The 12,464-nt window shown below is 44.4% G+C and overlaps 3 protein-coding genes across 3 annotated transcripts; 1 reads left to right on the top strand and 2 right to left on the bottom strand.

Moving 5' to 3' along the window:
- Positions 1–2: 2 nt before the first annotated feature.
- On the top strand, positions 3–462 carry K441DRAFT_52603 (uncharacterized protein). The gene has a single exon (XM_067642158.1). It carries the CDS (start codon positions 129–131, stop codon positions 381–383), a length of 255 nt encoding a protein of 84 aa, XP_067505575.1. The 5' UTR covers positions 3–128; the 3' UTR covers positions 384–462.
- On the bottom strand, positions 463–882 carry K441DRAFT_52602 (uncharacterized protein). Its single transcript, XM_067642157.1, has one exon. It carries the CDS (start codon positions 813–815, stop codon positions 543–545), a length of 273 nt encoding a protein of 90 aa, XP_067505574.1. The 5' UTR covers positions 816–882; the 3' UTR covers positions 463–542.
- Positions 883–2,636: 1,754 nt separating this feature from the next.
- Positions 2,637–6,410, bottom strand: K441DRAFT_676013 (putative G-protein beta WD 40 repeat-containing protein; the record flags this gene model as incomplete). Its single annotated transcript, XM_067650906.1, has 4 exons — positions 2,637–3,554; positions 3,849–4,314; positions 4,355–4,713; positions 4,854–6,410. The coding sequence occupies 4 exons, from the start codon at positions 6,408–6,410 to the stop codon at positions 2,637–2,639; spliced, it is 3,300 nt and encodes a 1,099-aa protein (XP_067505573.1).
- Positions 6,411–12,464: the final 6,054 nt, after the last annotated feature.

The following is a 12,464-nucleotide window of genomic DNA, read 5'->3' as shown; positions in this document are numbered from 1 at the left end:
GGGGAGGACGGGCGAATGCTCGGCATGATGCCGCTGCGCCCGAGGGTGGAGGTTGGTTCGGGGACGCGCGGTTGAGTGGGGGATGACTGGAGATATGAGAGGGGTGGAGGGCGATAGGACGGAGTTTGATGTCGTCGATGAGAGGTTTGTGGGGTGGAAGACTGAGCCCGAATTCTTTGTCGTGGAGGATCAGAATAAAGCAACACGTTAGTCAAGAATGCGCTGGGGGGAATATCTTTTGCGGCGTCATGATGGCGTGTCCGCTAATGGGTCGTTATGTGAGGGATGGTATTACGGTGCAGGTTATCTTTCTTGAGGAGGAAGAAGAGTACAGTGGGATTGGAGTGGTAAGTGGTGGTGGTGGAGTGATTGGGCTATGGTGATGTAGTGCTAATGTGTCGACCTGAATCAGGTTATCTTGTCACCGACTCAGCTACCTCCCATTGACCCAGCCATTGACTCGGCCACCTACCCCGTCTTGACTCGGTCACCTACTCCTTGTTTCCATTGCCACCCCCATTCCCCCTTCTCGTTCTCATTTCCTACACCTTTCTTATGTATATATAGAGGCTCTTAGAGCCACATTCAATAGAAAGAGTCCTCATTCTTTTCTTACAATCGGTGCACGGACTACCGGTCGACATAATGGGAGGAACTGGTGTGCTTTTTGAGGGTTTATTTTTATTTTTAGGGTTGTGAGTATATTGAGAGGAATGAGAGCGAGAAATAAAAGAAGATAATGATAGGCAAACAGACACAAGGAAGATAAGATTTTGGCAGAAAAGACTCCTGTTATTTATGTAAAGGTGAAGCATCTTTCGTAGCAGGAACTCTATCCCTCCCGCTGGTGTATTTCGTCCTTCTGTTATCGATAAGAGCTGGCCAATAGAATCATAGGATCAAGGCTGCGTGATCATACGCGTACTTTTGATTCTGGTGTTCGTGCACGGTCCGCTCGTAGGACACCAGCGGACGGGATAGTTTACCATAGCCTCGCTGACACCTCTGCTAATTATTTCATACGCTTTAATTAAACTTGATTATCCCAGCGATAAGGTCTGCAGGGGTGCCTCACTTATTCTACGAGAGTTTTGTATTCTTCAGAACCTTTTCTAGAACCTAAAAAATGGGTTAAACCCTATCCCCAACGAAGCGGAATGCCCTATATCGAGGAACTACCTCACTCGCAATGCCTTAAACTCCACCACGTGAAGAGTTTTTGTATAGTTATCGTTTGCTTAATGTGTATTGACTATGTCTCGTTATATAATGACGATGCCTTGGAAAAGTTACTCTGACCTAAGTCTTTTATTACTATATGTCGATCTGAAACGGACATCCTTGCACCTTGACCCGGTCACCGACCCCTTGACTCGGTTACCGACTCAATTACCCTTCTTATGTATATATATAGAGGCCCTAGAGCCACATTCAATAGACAGACTTTTCATTCTTGACCTGCGCACGGACCCTCAATCGACACTATTGTTTCCCACGACGGTCAAAAGCCCTAAATCAATTCCTAGTAATACAGCAATAGAACTCTAAAATGAATACTTGATGTCTAAATAATCGAAAGCTGTATCTATATCATTATCTTGCTTATTACAGTATCGTCTGCAAGATCCTATATATAGTAAATCGTACTTATATAGGTCGAAGGGGTACTTCGTGGCGGCTCTTAGAACGCTAAGTGGTTAGTCATACGGCTATAAGCCCGTTATCAGGCTGGGGAAAGATATCAGTTGATTCACCAGTCCTGGAGCATACATAACCAGCTCCTGTTTTTTATGTACTGTTGTGTACTACGAGCTACAGTAATCAATTCATTCACTGATTGAGCCACCTATCTTTTCCTCATGGTATTGTATTTAGGCCTGGTCGCGCACCGCCGTAAGAACGCCGATAATGGTTTCTAACATAGGAAGCTTGTCGATTGTAGGGTGGGACGGCACTTCCAATATCATCAACTTCACAGCAGGATTCGCACCTGTGCTCAAAGATTATCAGGTTCAAAAGAACGAGATAAAGACAAGGAACCGGGCTTCGCCTCCAAACAAGACCAACCGCAACAACCACCCTCAGCTCCTTACGTGAAAATAAAAAGCTAATGATAGATTTCGAATGACTGTTAGTGCAATCTGAGAGTGGACTACCAGCATACGTTAGTGTGTAGGACAAGCAGCATACACGTAACAGTAATCGCGTCACGGCTTCTAGAATAATCTAGCTATATGCAGTATCTATTATTCACACGCTTGCGGAGAAGAGGATTAATTAATCTGATTGGTGGGTACGGGCTCAAAGGCATCAATTGAGAATGGGTATATTCGCAAGGCCATTTNCAGGGGATTGCCCTGCCTTGACTAAACGTGATGCCCATNGACCCGTGCGCAAGCATATCGCTGCAGTATCTATTTANAAAGCCCAAAATATGCAACCAAAGAAAAAGGTGCGGGTGGGAGGGAAAGCAAGCAAGCAAGGCTCAATTTTGTGAATGTTGATGATGTTGGTGTTGCTGAGATGCAGGGGTGCTGCTGCAGTGCTCGCTTAGCCACATAGACATGTCCATATAAAACCTAGGCTCCCAGGTCCCTCTCCATTAGAGTTATTATAAATATTATAACAAAGATTATTTATATACATTCATTCGTACGCATGTCTCCCGGCTCTCCAAGTGCTAAGTGCAAGCTTCTACGATCAACGTTAAAGCTCAAAACACGACCATTTCTTAACCCGATAGCCACTTGATTGTCTTTTATATCAAAACATGTCAACTCAACATCTGGCGCCAGGCGAAATACAGGCACTGCTCCATAGTGAATCCATTGATTTCCAACCCAAAGATCCTCTAATAACTTATTATCATGGCTTTGTCCACTTGCAAGGGTATGGTCGATCTTGATCGGACCAAGATTTGTCACGAGATGTCGGCCGTTTCTAGAAAATCTTAAGGAGTCCGCACACCCTGGGATCTTAATTTCCTGACATCCACGGAATTTAAGACGACTACCAATAATGTTACCCAGCAGTTGTGATACTTTCAGGGACTTAGTAATGTCCCACAGCTTGATGGTCCCATCACTTGACCCCGACGCGATCTGCTTGCCGTCGGGCGAGAATGCGACGGCGCGGATCCAGCCGGAGTGGCCTGCGAGCGTCTTCTGGAGGTCGCCCGTCGTGGCATCCCATAGCTTGATGGTCTCATCACTTGACCCCGACGCGATCTGCTTGCTGTCGGGCGAGAATGCGAAGGCGTGGACCCAGCCGGAGTGGCCTGCGAGCGTCTTCTGGAGGTCGCCCGTCATGGCATCCCATAGCTTGATGGTCCAATCACTTGACCCCGACGCGATCTGCTTGCCGTCGGGCGAGAATGCGACGGCGTGGACCCAGCCGGAGTCGCCTGCGAGCATCTTCTGGAGGTCGCCCGTCGTGGCATCCCCATAGCTTGATGGTCCAATCACTTGACCCCGACGCGATCTGCTTGCCGTCGGGCGAGAATGCGACGCCGTGGACCGAGCCGGAGCGGCCTGCGAGCGTCTTCTGGAGGTCGCCTGTCGTGGCATCCCATAGCTTGATGGTCTCATCACTTGACCCCGACGCGATCTGCTTGCCGTCGGGCGAGAATGCGACGACGCGGACCGAGCTGGAGTGGCCTGCGAGCGGCTTCTGGAGTCGCCCCCGTCATGGCATCCCATAGCTTGATGGTCTCATCACTTGACCCCGACGCGATCTGCTTGCCGTCGGGCGAGAATGCAACGGCGTGGACCGAGTCGGAGTGGCCTGCGAGCGTCTTCTGAAGGTCGCCCGTCATGGCATCCCATAGCTTGATGGTCCCATCACTTGACCCCGACGCGATCTGCTTGCCGTCGGGCGAGAATGCGACGGCGTGGACCCAGCTGGAGTGAACCTGCGAGCGTCTTCTGGAGGTCGCCCGTCATGGCATCCCATAGCTTGATGGTCCCATCACTTGACCCCGACGCGATCTGCTTGCCGTCGGGCGAGAATGCGACGGCGTGGACCCAGCCGGAGTGGCCTGCGAACGTCTTCTGGAGGTCGCCCGTCGTGGCATCCCATAGCTTGATGGTTCGATCATCTGACCCCGACGCGATCTGCTTGCCGTCGGGCGAGAATGCGACGGCTTGGACCGAGCCGGAGTCGCCTGCGAGCGTCTTCTGGAGGTCGCCCGTCGTGGCATCCCATAGCTTGATGGTCCCATCACCTGACCCCGACGTGATCTGCTTGCCGTCGGGCGAGAATGCGACGGCGTGGACCCAGCCGGGAGTGGCCTGCGAGCGGTCTTCTGGAGGTCGCCTGTCGTGCATCCCATAGCTTGATGGTCCGATCACCTGACCCCAACGTGATTTGCTTGCCGGTCTGACCACCTGACCCCGACGCGATCTGCCTGCCGTCGGGCGAGAATGCGACGGCGCGGACCGAGCCGGAGTGGCCTGCGAGCGGCTTCTGGAGGTCGCCCGTCATGGCATCCCATAGCTTGATGGTCTCATCACTTGACCCCGACGCGATCTGCTTGCCGTCGGGCGAGAATGCGACGGCGCGGACCCCGTCGGAGTGGCCTGTGAGAGTTTGGATTAGAGACGCCCATGCCTCTTCCACCTGAGGGAGCTTCTTTAACCACACAGGGACTTTGCTTAAATTGTCACTCCTTACTACACTTTTCCGAGGGCTGAAAACGATCACAGAGCTATAGATCTGTAACGGCCAAGTTGCTATAGTCTGGTAATGTCGCAACAAGAAACGTGTAGCATCGTCTATAAGCATCAATAAGAATGGTCGTCCCTGTGAAGGTTCAATGAGACGATAATCATAAAAGTCGAAAGTCTGATACTGACCTCTGCTATATCTCTTAGGACCTTAAATGCCTCGATAGCGCGTGGGAGCTCGTCTAGTAAACTTAAGCACTCTAGCCACTCCAACAGCTTCTTACGAAAAAACATATCCACTTTCCCTTGCTCGGCAAGTATGTTTTGTATCAGTGTGGTGTGCTTAGCATCGTTGAGATGCTGCACCCAGAAGGTGGCCGCGTAGTCCGTGCTGGCCAACTTTGCATTCCTCTTCTTATCATTCAGCGCTTTCATTGATTCCCTAGTTGAATTAGGTTGCGGAAGATCCATAAGGTTGACCTTGAGCTGGTCAAATAGATAGAATAGACAGCTCAGTGCAATCTCGCCGTGCTCGTATGGTCCACGAGAGTCGAGGATCGATCGTCCATCCTTCCCACCCAAGTAGTCTCGAGCTGACTGATGAACAAAGTCGACATCAGTTTCTCTCTTCTTGATAAATGAAGCGCATCGATCTATAAACGCTCCTATCTGATTTTCGGACAGACCTGTCACGGCAGCGACTTCCTCTGGCTTCAGAGGCCGGTAGGCAAGTAGCATTACCTTGAGAAGTCGCAAGCATCCCTCGGCATTGGCAGAATCGCCTTGGCCAAGCTGATAGAGTATTCGATCGTAGAAAGGATGCAGACCAGGCGGGAGCTCTTGAATCGTTGCCAAAACATTGTCCCTAGGCACACTCTCGAGCCTCTTACATACCAAGCTCACCCACAGAAATGTCTCCTCAGCTTTTTCTACAAGTGCAGCCTCGACTTTCTGACGCAGTACCGGTCCATAGCGCTGGCGACAATCGAGCTCAGCCGCTCGCGAAGCCGCGTAAGTCTTTACTGCTTCGGCAACATGATTTGAATTCAGCTCTAGGCTCACCCGCTCTTGATTAGACCCTGTAAGCAGTTCTTGCTCCGCGCTGTCCAGTGGTCGGCTTGTCAAAAGCCACTTTATCTTCGAGTGGTAACCTAGTCCAGTTCGGACGATGAGTCTCAGGAGCTCGGCCATGCCTTTATCTTGGCACTCATCGAGAGCATCCACAATCACGTATATCCTCTGACTCTTGCAGTGGTCCAACATTTCCAAGAAGATGCCCCAAAGCGTTCGCCATGCTGTAATATCTTCGTTGAATCGCTCGTTCACAGTGTCCCAGCGGCGTCGTAAACATTCTTTGAGATCCTTTTGTTGACTGATTAAGCGAAAGATCAGTCCCTTGATGATCGCTTCGATAGTGTTGAGCTCGTAGTCGGCGTTTTGACAGAAGAAGTATGTCACTACCGTAATCTCGTGTTGTGCGCCCGAAAGTTGCTCGACAAGTCCAATCGACATCATTGTCTTGCCTTTCCCCGCACCACCCTTGATCCAAAGCAGGTTGACATTGTTTCCATCTTGCCAGCTCACGTACTGCGGATCTCGAAGGATCCAACCAATCGATTCATAAAGTAGCTTGTCCTTCTCTTGCAGCCGGTTCTTGACGGCGAACGGATCAGGGCATCGAAGAACGCGGAGACAAGCGCGATCTATGTCGTCGTTGGTGTGCGCTATGTCCGTCGTTAGCCTCATGCCGTTCACATTGACTATGTCCGGAATCAAGCGTACCCGTAGTTAAGTTAACGTTGTTGATCTGAGTGGATCCCGGGCCGGCGGCATTTTCGCGGATGACAACATGGGCTGTCATTGATGTGCATACCTGCGAAATACCTGACGCAGTGGAAGGCCCCTGTACTCACTGTAAACAACGTAGTGTGGAGGATGGATTCGTGTATCTCGCAAATCTCTCCATGATGGTTTGAGCAATAAGGTCTCGCTCATAGCTTCTCGGGGATTCTACAGTCGCTTCGGAAAGAGACGATCAAATGTCAGAAACCATAATCAAAAATAGAAATTTGCCGAATCCTCACCTGTTTGAACCCTTTTTCTGTACTCGCGCATGCCACCACCCATTACCTTATTATTACCTTATATTTAAAGCCATGGGCAAACCTACCTGGTTAACTAAACAGAAGTTAATTGTACAAGCTCTAATTAACCTTAGCAACGACGATTTCTATATAGAAGTTAAGACCCGCGTTCCTCGACCTACTCTTTAATATTAGAGGGTAAATTTAAGGAGATTTGGCCAGATTAATCCACCAATTAAGGCGAGTAGTAGGCCACTACTGCTTACGGATAAGGCTCTAGATGTATAACGTTAGGTGTTATTAATATTAATTTATTAATACGTACCTTAGGGCCTCCTTAAATACCTCTTATATAGCCCAGACGCCTATTTTAAAGAGATGCTCTAGTTTCTATACGACGAATATAATATAATAGTGGCACGGAGTATACTGTCGGCTGGATTAAAGCGAAGGAGATAGAGTAGAAAGGTTATAAGGATAATTGTGTAATAACGCAACCTAGGCTTAAGAGACAATTAGATCGTTCGAACCTATAGCTATAGGCATAATTAGTTTATTTTGTTAACGAATTAGCTTATAATAAAAAGATAATAGATAGGAAGTATAGGTAGGCACCTATTAATAAGCCTACTAAAGAAATATTAGAATTAAAGAGATCTAAAAGATGGAGCTTGCTACTAGCGTATACCTAGTAGGGCTATATACCTAGTTGGTTAATATACTAAGGCTCTATTAACAGGTTAATATTTATTTAGTAGATAAAGAACGAGGTTTTTATTTATATATAGCCTTATCTATAGCCTTATTTAGTTCTAGTAATAGATAATATATTAATCTATCGCAATAAGGTATATAGTAACTATAAAGGATAGGCGCGCTAATGCTGCTACTTACTTAAATCTAGGAAGTTTAACGCCTCTGTAATACTGCTAGTGTTAAACTTAAATATCTTCCTCCTTACTTACCCAATTTTAATCTAATTAAGGCCTCTTTTTATAACTTAAAGTAGTGGCTGCGTACTTATTAATTTAAAGCTAAACTATAGAATAACTTTAGTAACTTTTTAAACTATATAGTAGAGTAATAAGGATTTAATAAAAGGGTAAAAGGCCATTTCTTACGGGTAGGAATTAAGTAGTAGATAAAGGGAAGGATAAGGTCTATTGTAAGCTTTGCAGTGCGAAGAATTGAATAAACGACTTGATTGTAAATATAGCTCTAGAGGCTCTATATATACACAAAGAAGGTAGAAGTAATGGGGTAATAGATAGCTAAAATAGGAACGGTAATCTGCCACCAATATTGATCTGCAACCACTATATTGGGTGGCGTTAACGCCATCTCGGAGCCTTCCAAGCGGTAATCTTATGTCTCAACGCAGTGTCGGTAGTCGGTTACACACCCCCCCAGATTTAACGGTGTAGTTAAAGCTGTAGAACATAAAATAAGGGCAGAAGCTATACCAAAATAGGAAATTTAGATACAATTTAAGAGTAGCAAACGGATAGGGTAAGAATGGCATATTGCGAATATTACAAATATTGCGGATATTACAAATAGAATTAATTGATCTAATGTCGAATATCCACCAAATTCAATTGCTTTATCCATGCCTCGTGCTTTTAACGGGGTAAGATCTTAGTAAGGCCGTCGGCAGGCATCTTGTCTGTAGGGACCCATTAGACGTCGATCTTTTTATCTTGGACTTCCTATCTCAGCCAGTACTGGTAGACGTCGATATGTCGAAGCTTAGTGTTAAGCTTTAGTGTATCCTGTCTTAGGAGTTATACAGTCTGCATATTATCGCAGAGCACAGTAAATTCGCATTCTAAATTAAAGCCAATTGCCTTAAAGAATCGTTGCCACCAGATAATTTCAACGGCAGCAGTAGATAGGGAGAGAAGCTCTGCTTTAGTAGTTAAGCGAGTAACAGATTACTATAGGGTTGCTTTCCAATCGATTAGTCCTCTAAATAGGATAAATAGATATCCTTAAGAGCTCCGTCTAGTTTCTATATAGTCCGCAAATGCTGCGTCGGATGCTCCATAAAAGGTAACATCTTCTCCTTTAGGGTTTCTAAAGTAGATGTGGGCTCCAAATACTTCGCCAGAGTATTTAATAGCTGTAGATTTTGTTCCAAGACAGTAAGTAATAGCTTGGTTTACTGCGTTAAGGTGTTATTAATTTAGATTAGTAAGGAATTCGGCCAGCTTAGAATACATCTTAGTAATATTAGGTCTTCCAAATACGGCAAGGTATGCAAGTGACCCTACTTATTACTAGTAGGCTAGGGTTCTTTAAGGGTTCGTCTGCTAGTCGGACAGAATTAGTTCTTCGGTAGGAAGTAGTGACTTAGGAAATCTTTCTGGTGGTTAAATATTAAATTAATTAGCTATCTTTTTAATATAGGAGTCTTGGCAAAGCCAGAGCTTCCTACTTGCTCGATCTCAACTAATTCAAATACCTAGGAACCACTGTAGGTCTCCTAGTACACGGATTTCGTATCGGTGCAGCAATTTTGCTTCAAATTCTTTAAGTCTTAAAAGGTCCTTCTTAGCAAATAGGACGGCTATATCGTCTACATAGAAGAAGACAATAAGTCGTCTATCGGTAAATAGGCAGTTAGTGCCTAGTACTAGTTCTAATCCAAATTTAGCCAGTGTATTAGTAAGCTCTTTATACTAAAGTAGTGGTAAGATTTTTAATCCATATAGCGCCATAAGTAGCTTTAGGATATATCCGTTTTAATTAAAACCTTCTGGGCAATAGCAGTAGATTAGTTTACTAAGCTTAGCATTTATAAATGCGTTTATAGCGTTATACTGTCGAATTTCCAGGTTAAATGCGGCTGCTATAGCTATAAGAGCACGGAATATTCGAGCAGCTAGGGTTGCTGCATAGGTCTCTTCCTCTGTAATCTACAGGTCTCCGCGGACGCATAGTCTAGCTTTAAGCTTCTATAGGTAGCCGTTACTATCGAGCTTGTATTTAAAGACCTATTTTAGTAAAAGGATCTGTTTGTTACCTGCTTCTGCTTTCGGTACAGTCTTAAATATCCCTTGGCGTTTTAGGTCATTATATTCTTTTTCTATGGCCTTTTAAAAGCCAGTAGTTAAAGGATGCTTTCTTAGATCTTTAAGATTCTTTAGTTTAGGAGGAAGGTTGTCCCGATATAGAGATAAGGATCTAGTTCGGTTAATGTCCTTTACTAGTCCTGTGGCAAATCCAGCGTAGTAACCAAATAGGGTAGATAGATTGGTTAGTGCTGCTGCATACGCTTGACGTTAAATTCATTTTAATTCTTCTGGTAGGATAAGGTCGGCAGAAGGTTTAGCTGAGACTTCGTTAGCTCGTGAAGCTGTATTAATTGCTCTATTAGATGGTTCTGGAGAGCTTGGCTAGGTTAGAATTATTTTAATTATATCTAGGATGTCGTCTTGAAGTCCTTGTAGTAAGGTGTTCAATTCTAGTAAATCTAGAGATACCGTTCTACTAGGTATCGGTAACTGCTCAGTATCCTTCATACGAAGCTTTACTAAATCATTCAATTTAGATATAGTCGTTTAATCTACACCTAAGGTAGATCTTTAAGGGTCCAGATTAACTGTGTATAGGATTAATTCATCCTTAGATTTGTCCTTATATAGAGGTTCTAGTAGACTGATCGTCTGGAGGGTGTCTTCTAATACTTCCCTTAGCAGGTAGTCGATGTCTTGACCCTTGGGGTCATAGAACGAGGTCTCGTCAAATATGACGTCTCTGGTTTAAATAATCTTGCGGAGACTTAGAATCCAGATTCAATAGATATTAGTTAAATCGTAGCCAACTAGGTGTCCAATTAATGCATAAGGAGCTAGTTTATCTCCCCTTTTAATTCGTTTGTCTAGTGTATAGGTTTTGCAGCCGTATACATGCATATAGGTAAGTAATAGCGGCTTGCCATAGGCGATCTTATACGGAGTTTTCCATCCTAGTTGCTCATTTAGGGTTTAATTGAGTGCGTATCCTACGGCAAGGAACGCCTCTAGTCCTAAAGACGGGGGTAAGGATGCTTCTAGCTGCATAGCCCTTGATTAATCCATAAGGGTTCATCCAGATCGTTTAGCTCCGCCATTTTGTTCTTCTGTATACGGGGCTCGGCATTTAAAAGTAATGCCTTTATCTGCGCACTATATATACAAGGTGTCTCCTGTTTATCTAAAAGCTCGTTTATTGTCGCTCTAGAAGAAGATCACGTCTTAGTGGAATCGTATTTTAATTAAACAGTGGGTCTTACGGATGGTAGGTAGGACGGTAGCTTTATCCTTATTCTTAGCGGTAAATATAAAATTAAATTTGGAATACGTACAATAGAAGTGCATTATATATCTATTGCCGTTGTACCCTAGTTCTCTAAGGGTAATAATATCAAATGCTACCCGCTCAAATGGTCGAGTGGCTGGAAATTCGTGTTCTCGTCTTTAAGAGATCTGCTATATGTGCTTTGATATTAAGCAGACTTCGCATTTAATTTTAAGCGGTGCTCGTTCGTCGATTAGCTCTTCGAGCTCTACGCCATTAACGTGCTTAGGAAGTTGCTTAATAGCGTCAGGTCCTGCATGGCCAAGTATTTTATACCATTTTGTAGCTATAGCTCCGACTAGTTTGCGGGCCATTCTGCTTAGTTAATATCTTCTTAATAAGAAGGTCGATTAAGTTGTCGAATCTAGGGTATTTATAGGCTCTCGGTGCATCAGTACCCAATAGCCCCCTAGTCGTTTCGCATAGCATACTGTTTCGCCAGTAGCTAGACGGTATAGCAAGTTTCGTCCTAAGTCGAAATGGATATCGTTATCTGTAGCCCTTAATAGTGCTACAATATTTGTAAACATAGTAGGTACCAATGCTACGTGGGATAGCTTCATTTTTAAGCTCCCAGTAGGTATATCAACAGTAATCGTTACTATTCCGTAAGCCTGTATTTTTTCACAATTTCCACCAGCAATTAGGTAGTCGTCTTCTGCAGCTAGGTAGGAAAAGGTAAAGTCTTCTTAGTTATTACAGACGTGGGTATCTACACTAGGGTTAAGTATCTAGGTGTTCTGGAGTTTGAATAGAGTTTAACCAGTACTAAACACAGCAGCATAGCTAGTCGGGGTTTTAGAAGGTAAAGTTTTAGAATTAAAATCAATTATAGATTCTATGTTCTTCTTTGCTTCCTATTCTTTTTTTAAGATAAGGTTAACAATGCGTTTAATCTAAGGCGTAGATAAGATTACTTTTTCTACTTTCTTTTGGATGTCTGGGTTTGGTTTCCATCCTTAAGGACGCTTCTGCTTAATAATATAGTAGCAGCTGCTAAATCAATATTTAAAGCCGCATATACATTCCTTATTCCATTTTAAATCTGAATTAGAATTATTATTAGAATCTAAATTGGAATTACCTAGGGTTGCAAAAGCAGAGTTATTAGTAGGGGTAGCCGAGGATACTGCTTACTGCATACGGTAGTACTCCTTAAATTCCTTAATTAGATCGATAATAGATAGGGCCTCTTTATCCTTCCGTTCTTTTCTAATAAGGTCTACTTCTAGTGCTCCTGCAAAACTAGAAGAGATAGATTTAATAGCTTAAACAAAGTTATAGTATGGCCTAAATCCTTATATATCTGGTAGCTTTAATTGCTCCGCAAGCTTATAGACATTCCGCCAGTTATTTAACTATTTATCGATACTCT

This window comes from Cenococcum geophilum (assembly GCF_001692895.1).
Source record: "Cenococcum geophilum 1.58 unplaced genomic scaffold K441scaffold_14, whole genome shotgun sequence".
NCBI classification, from domain to species: domain Eukaryota; kingdom Fungi; phylum Ascomycota; class Dothideomycetes; order Gloniales; family Gloniaceae; genus Cenococcum; species Cenococcum geophilum.
The sequence above is the reverse complement of the archived record's forward strand: the minus strand, read 5'-3'. Positions and strand labels throughout refer to the sequence as shown.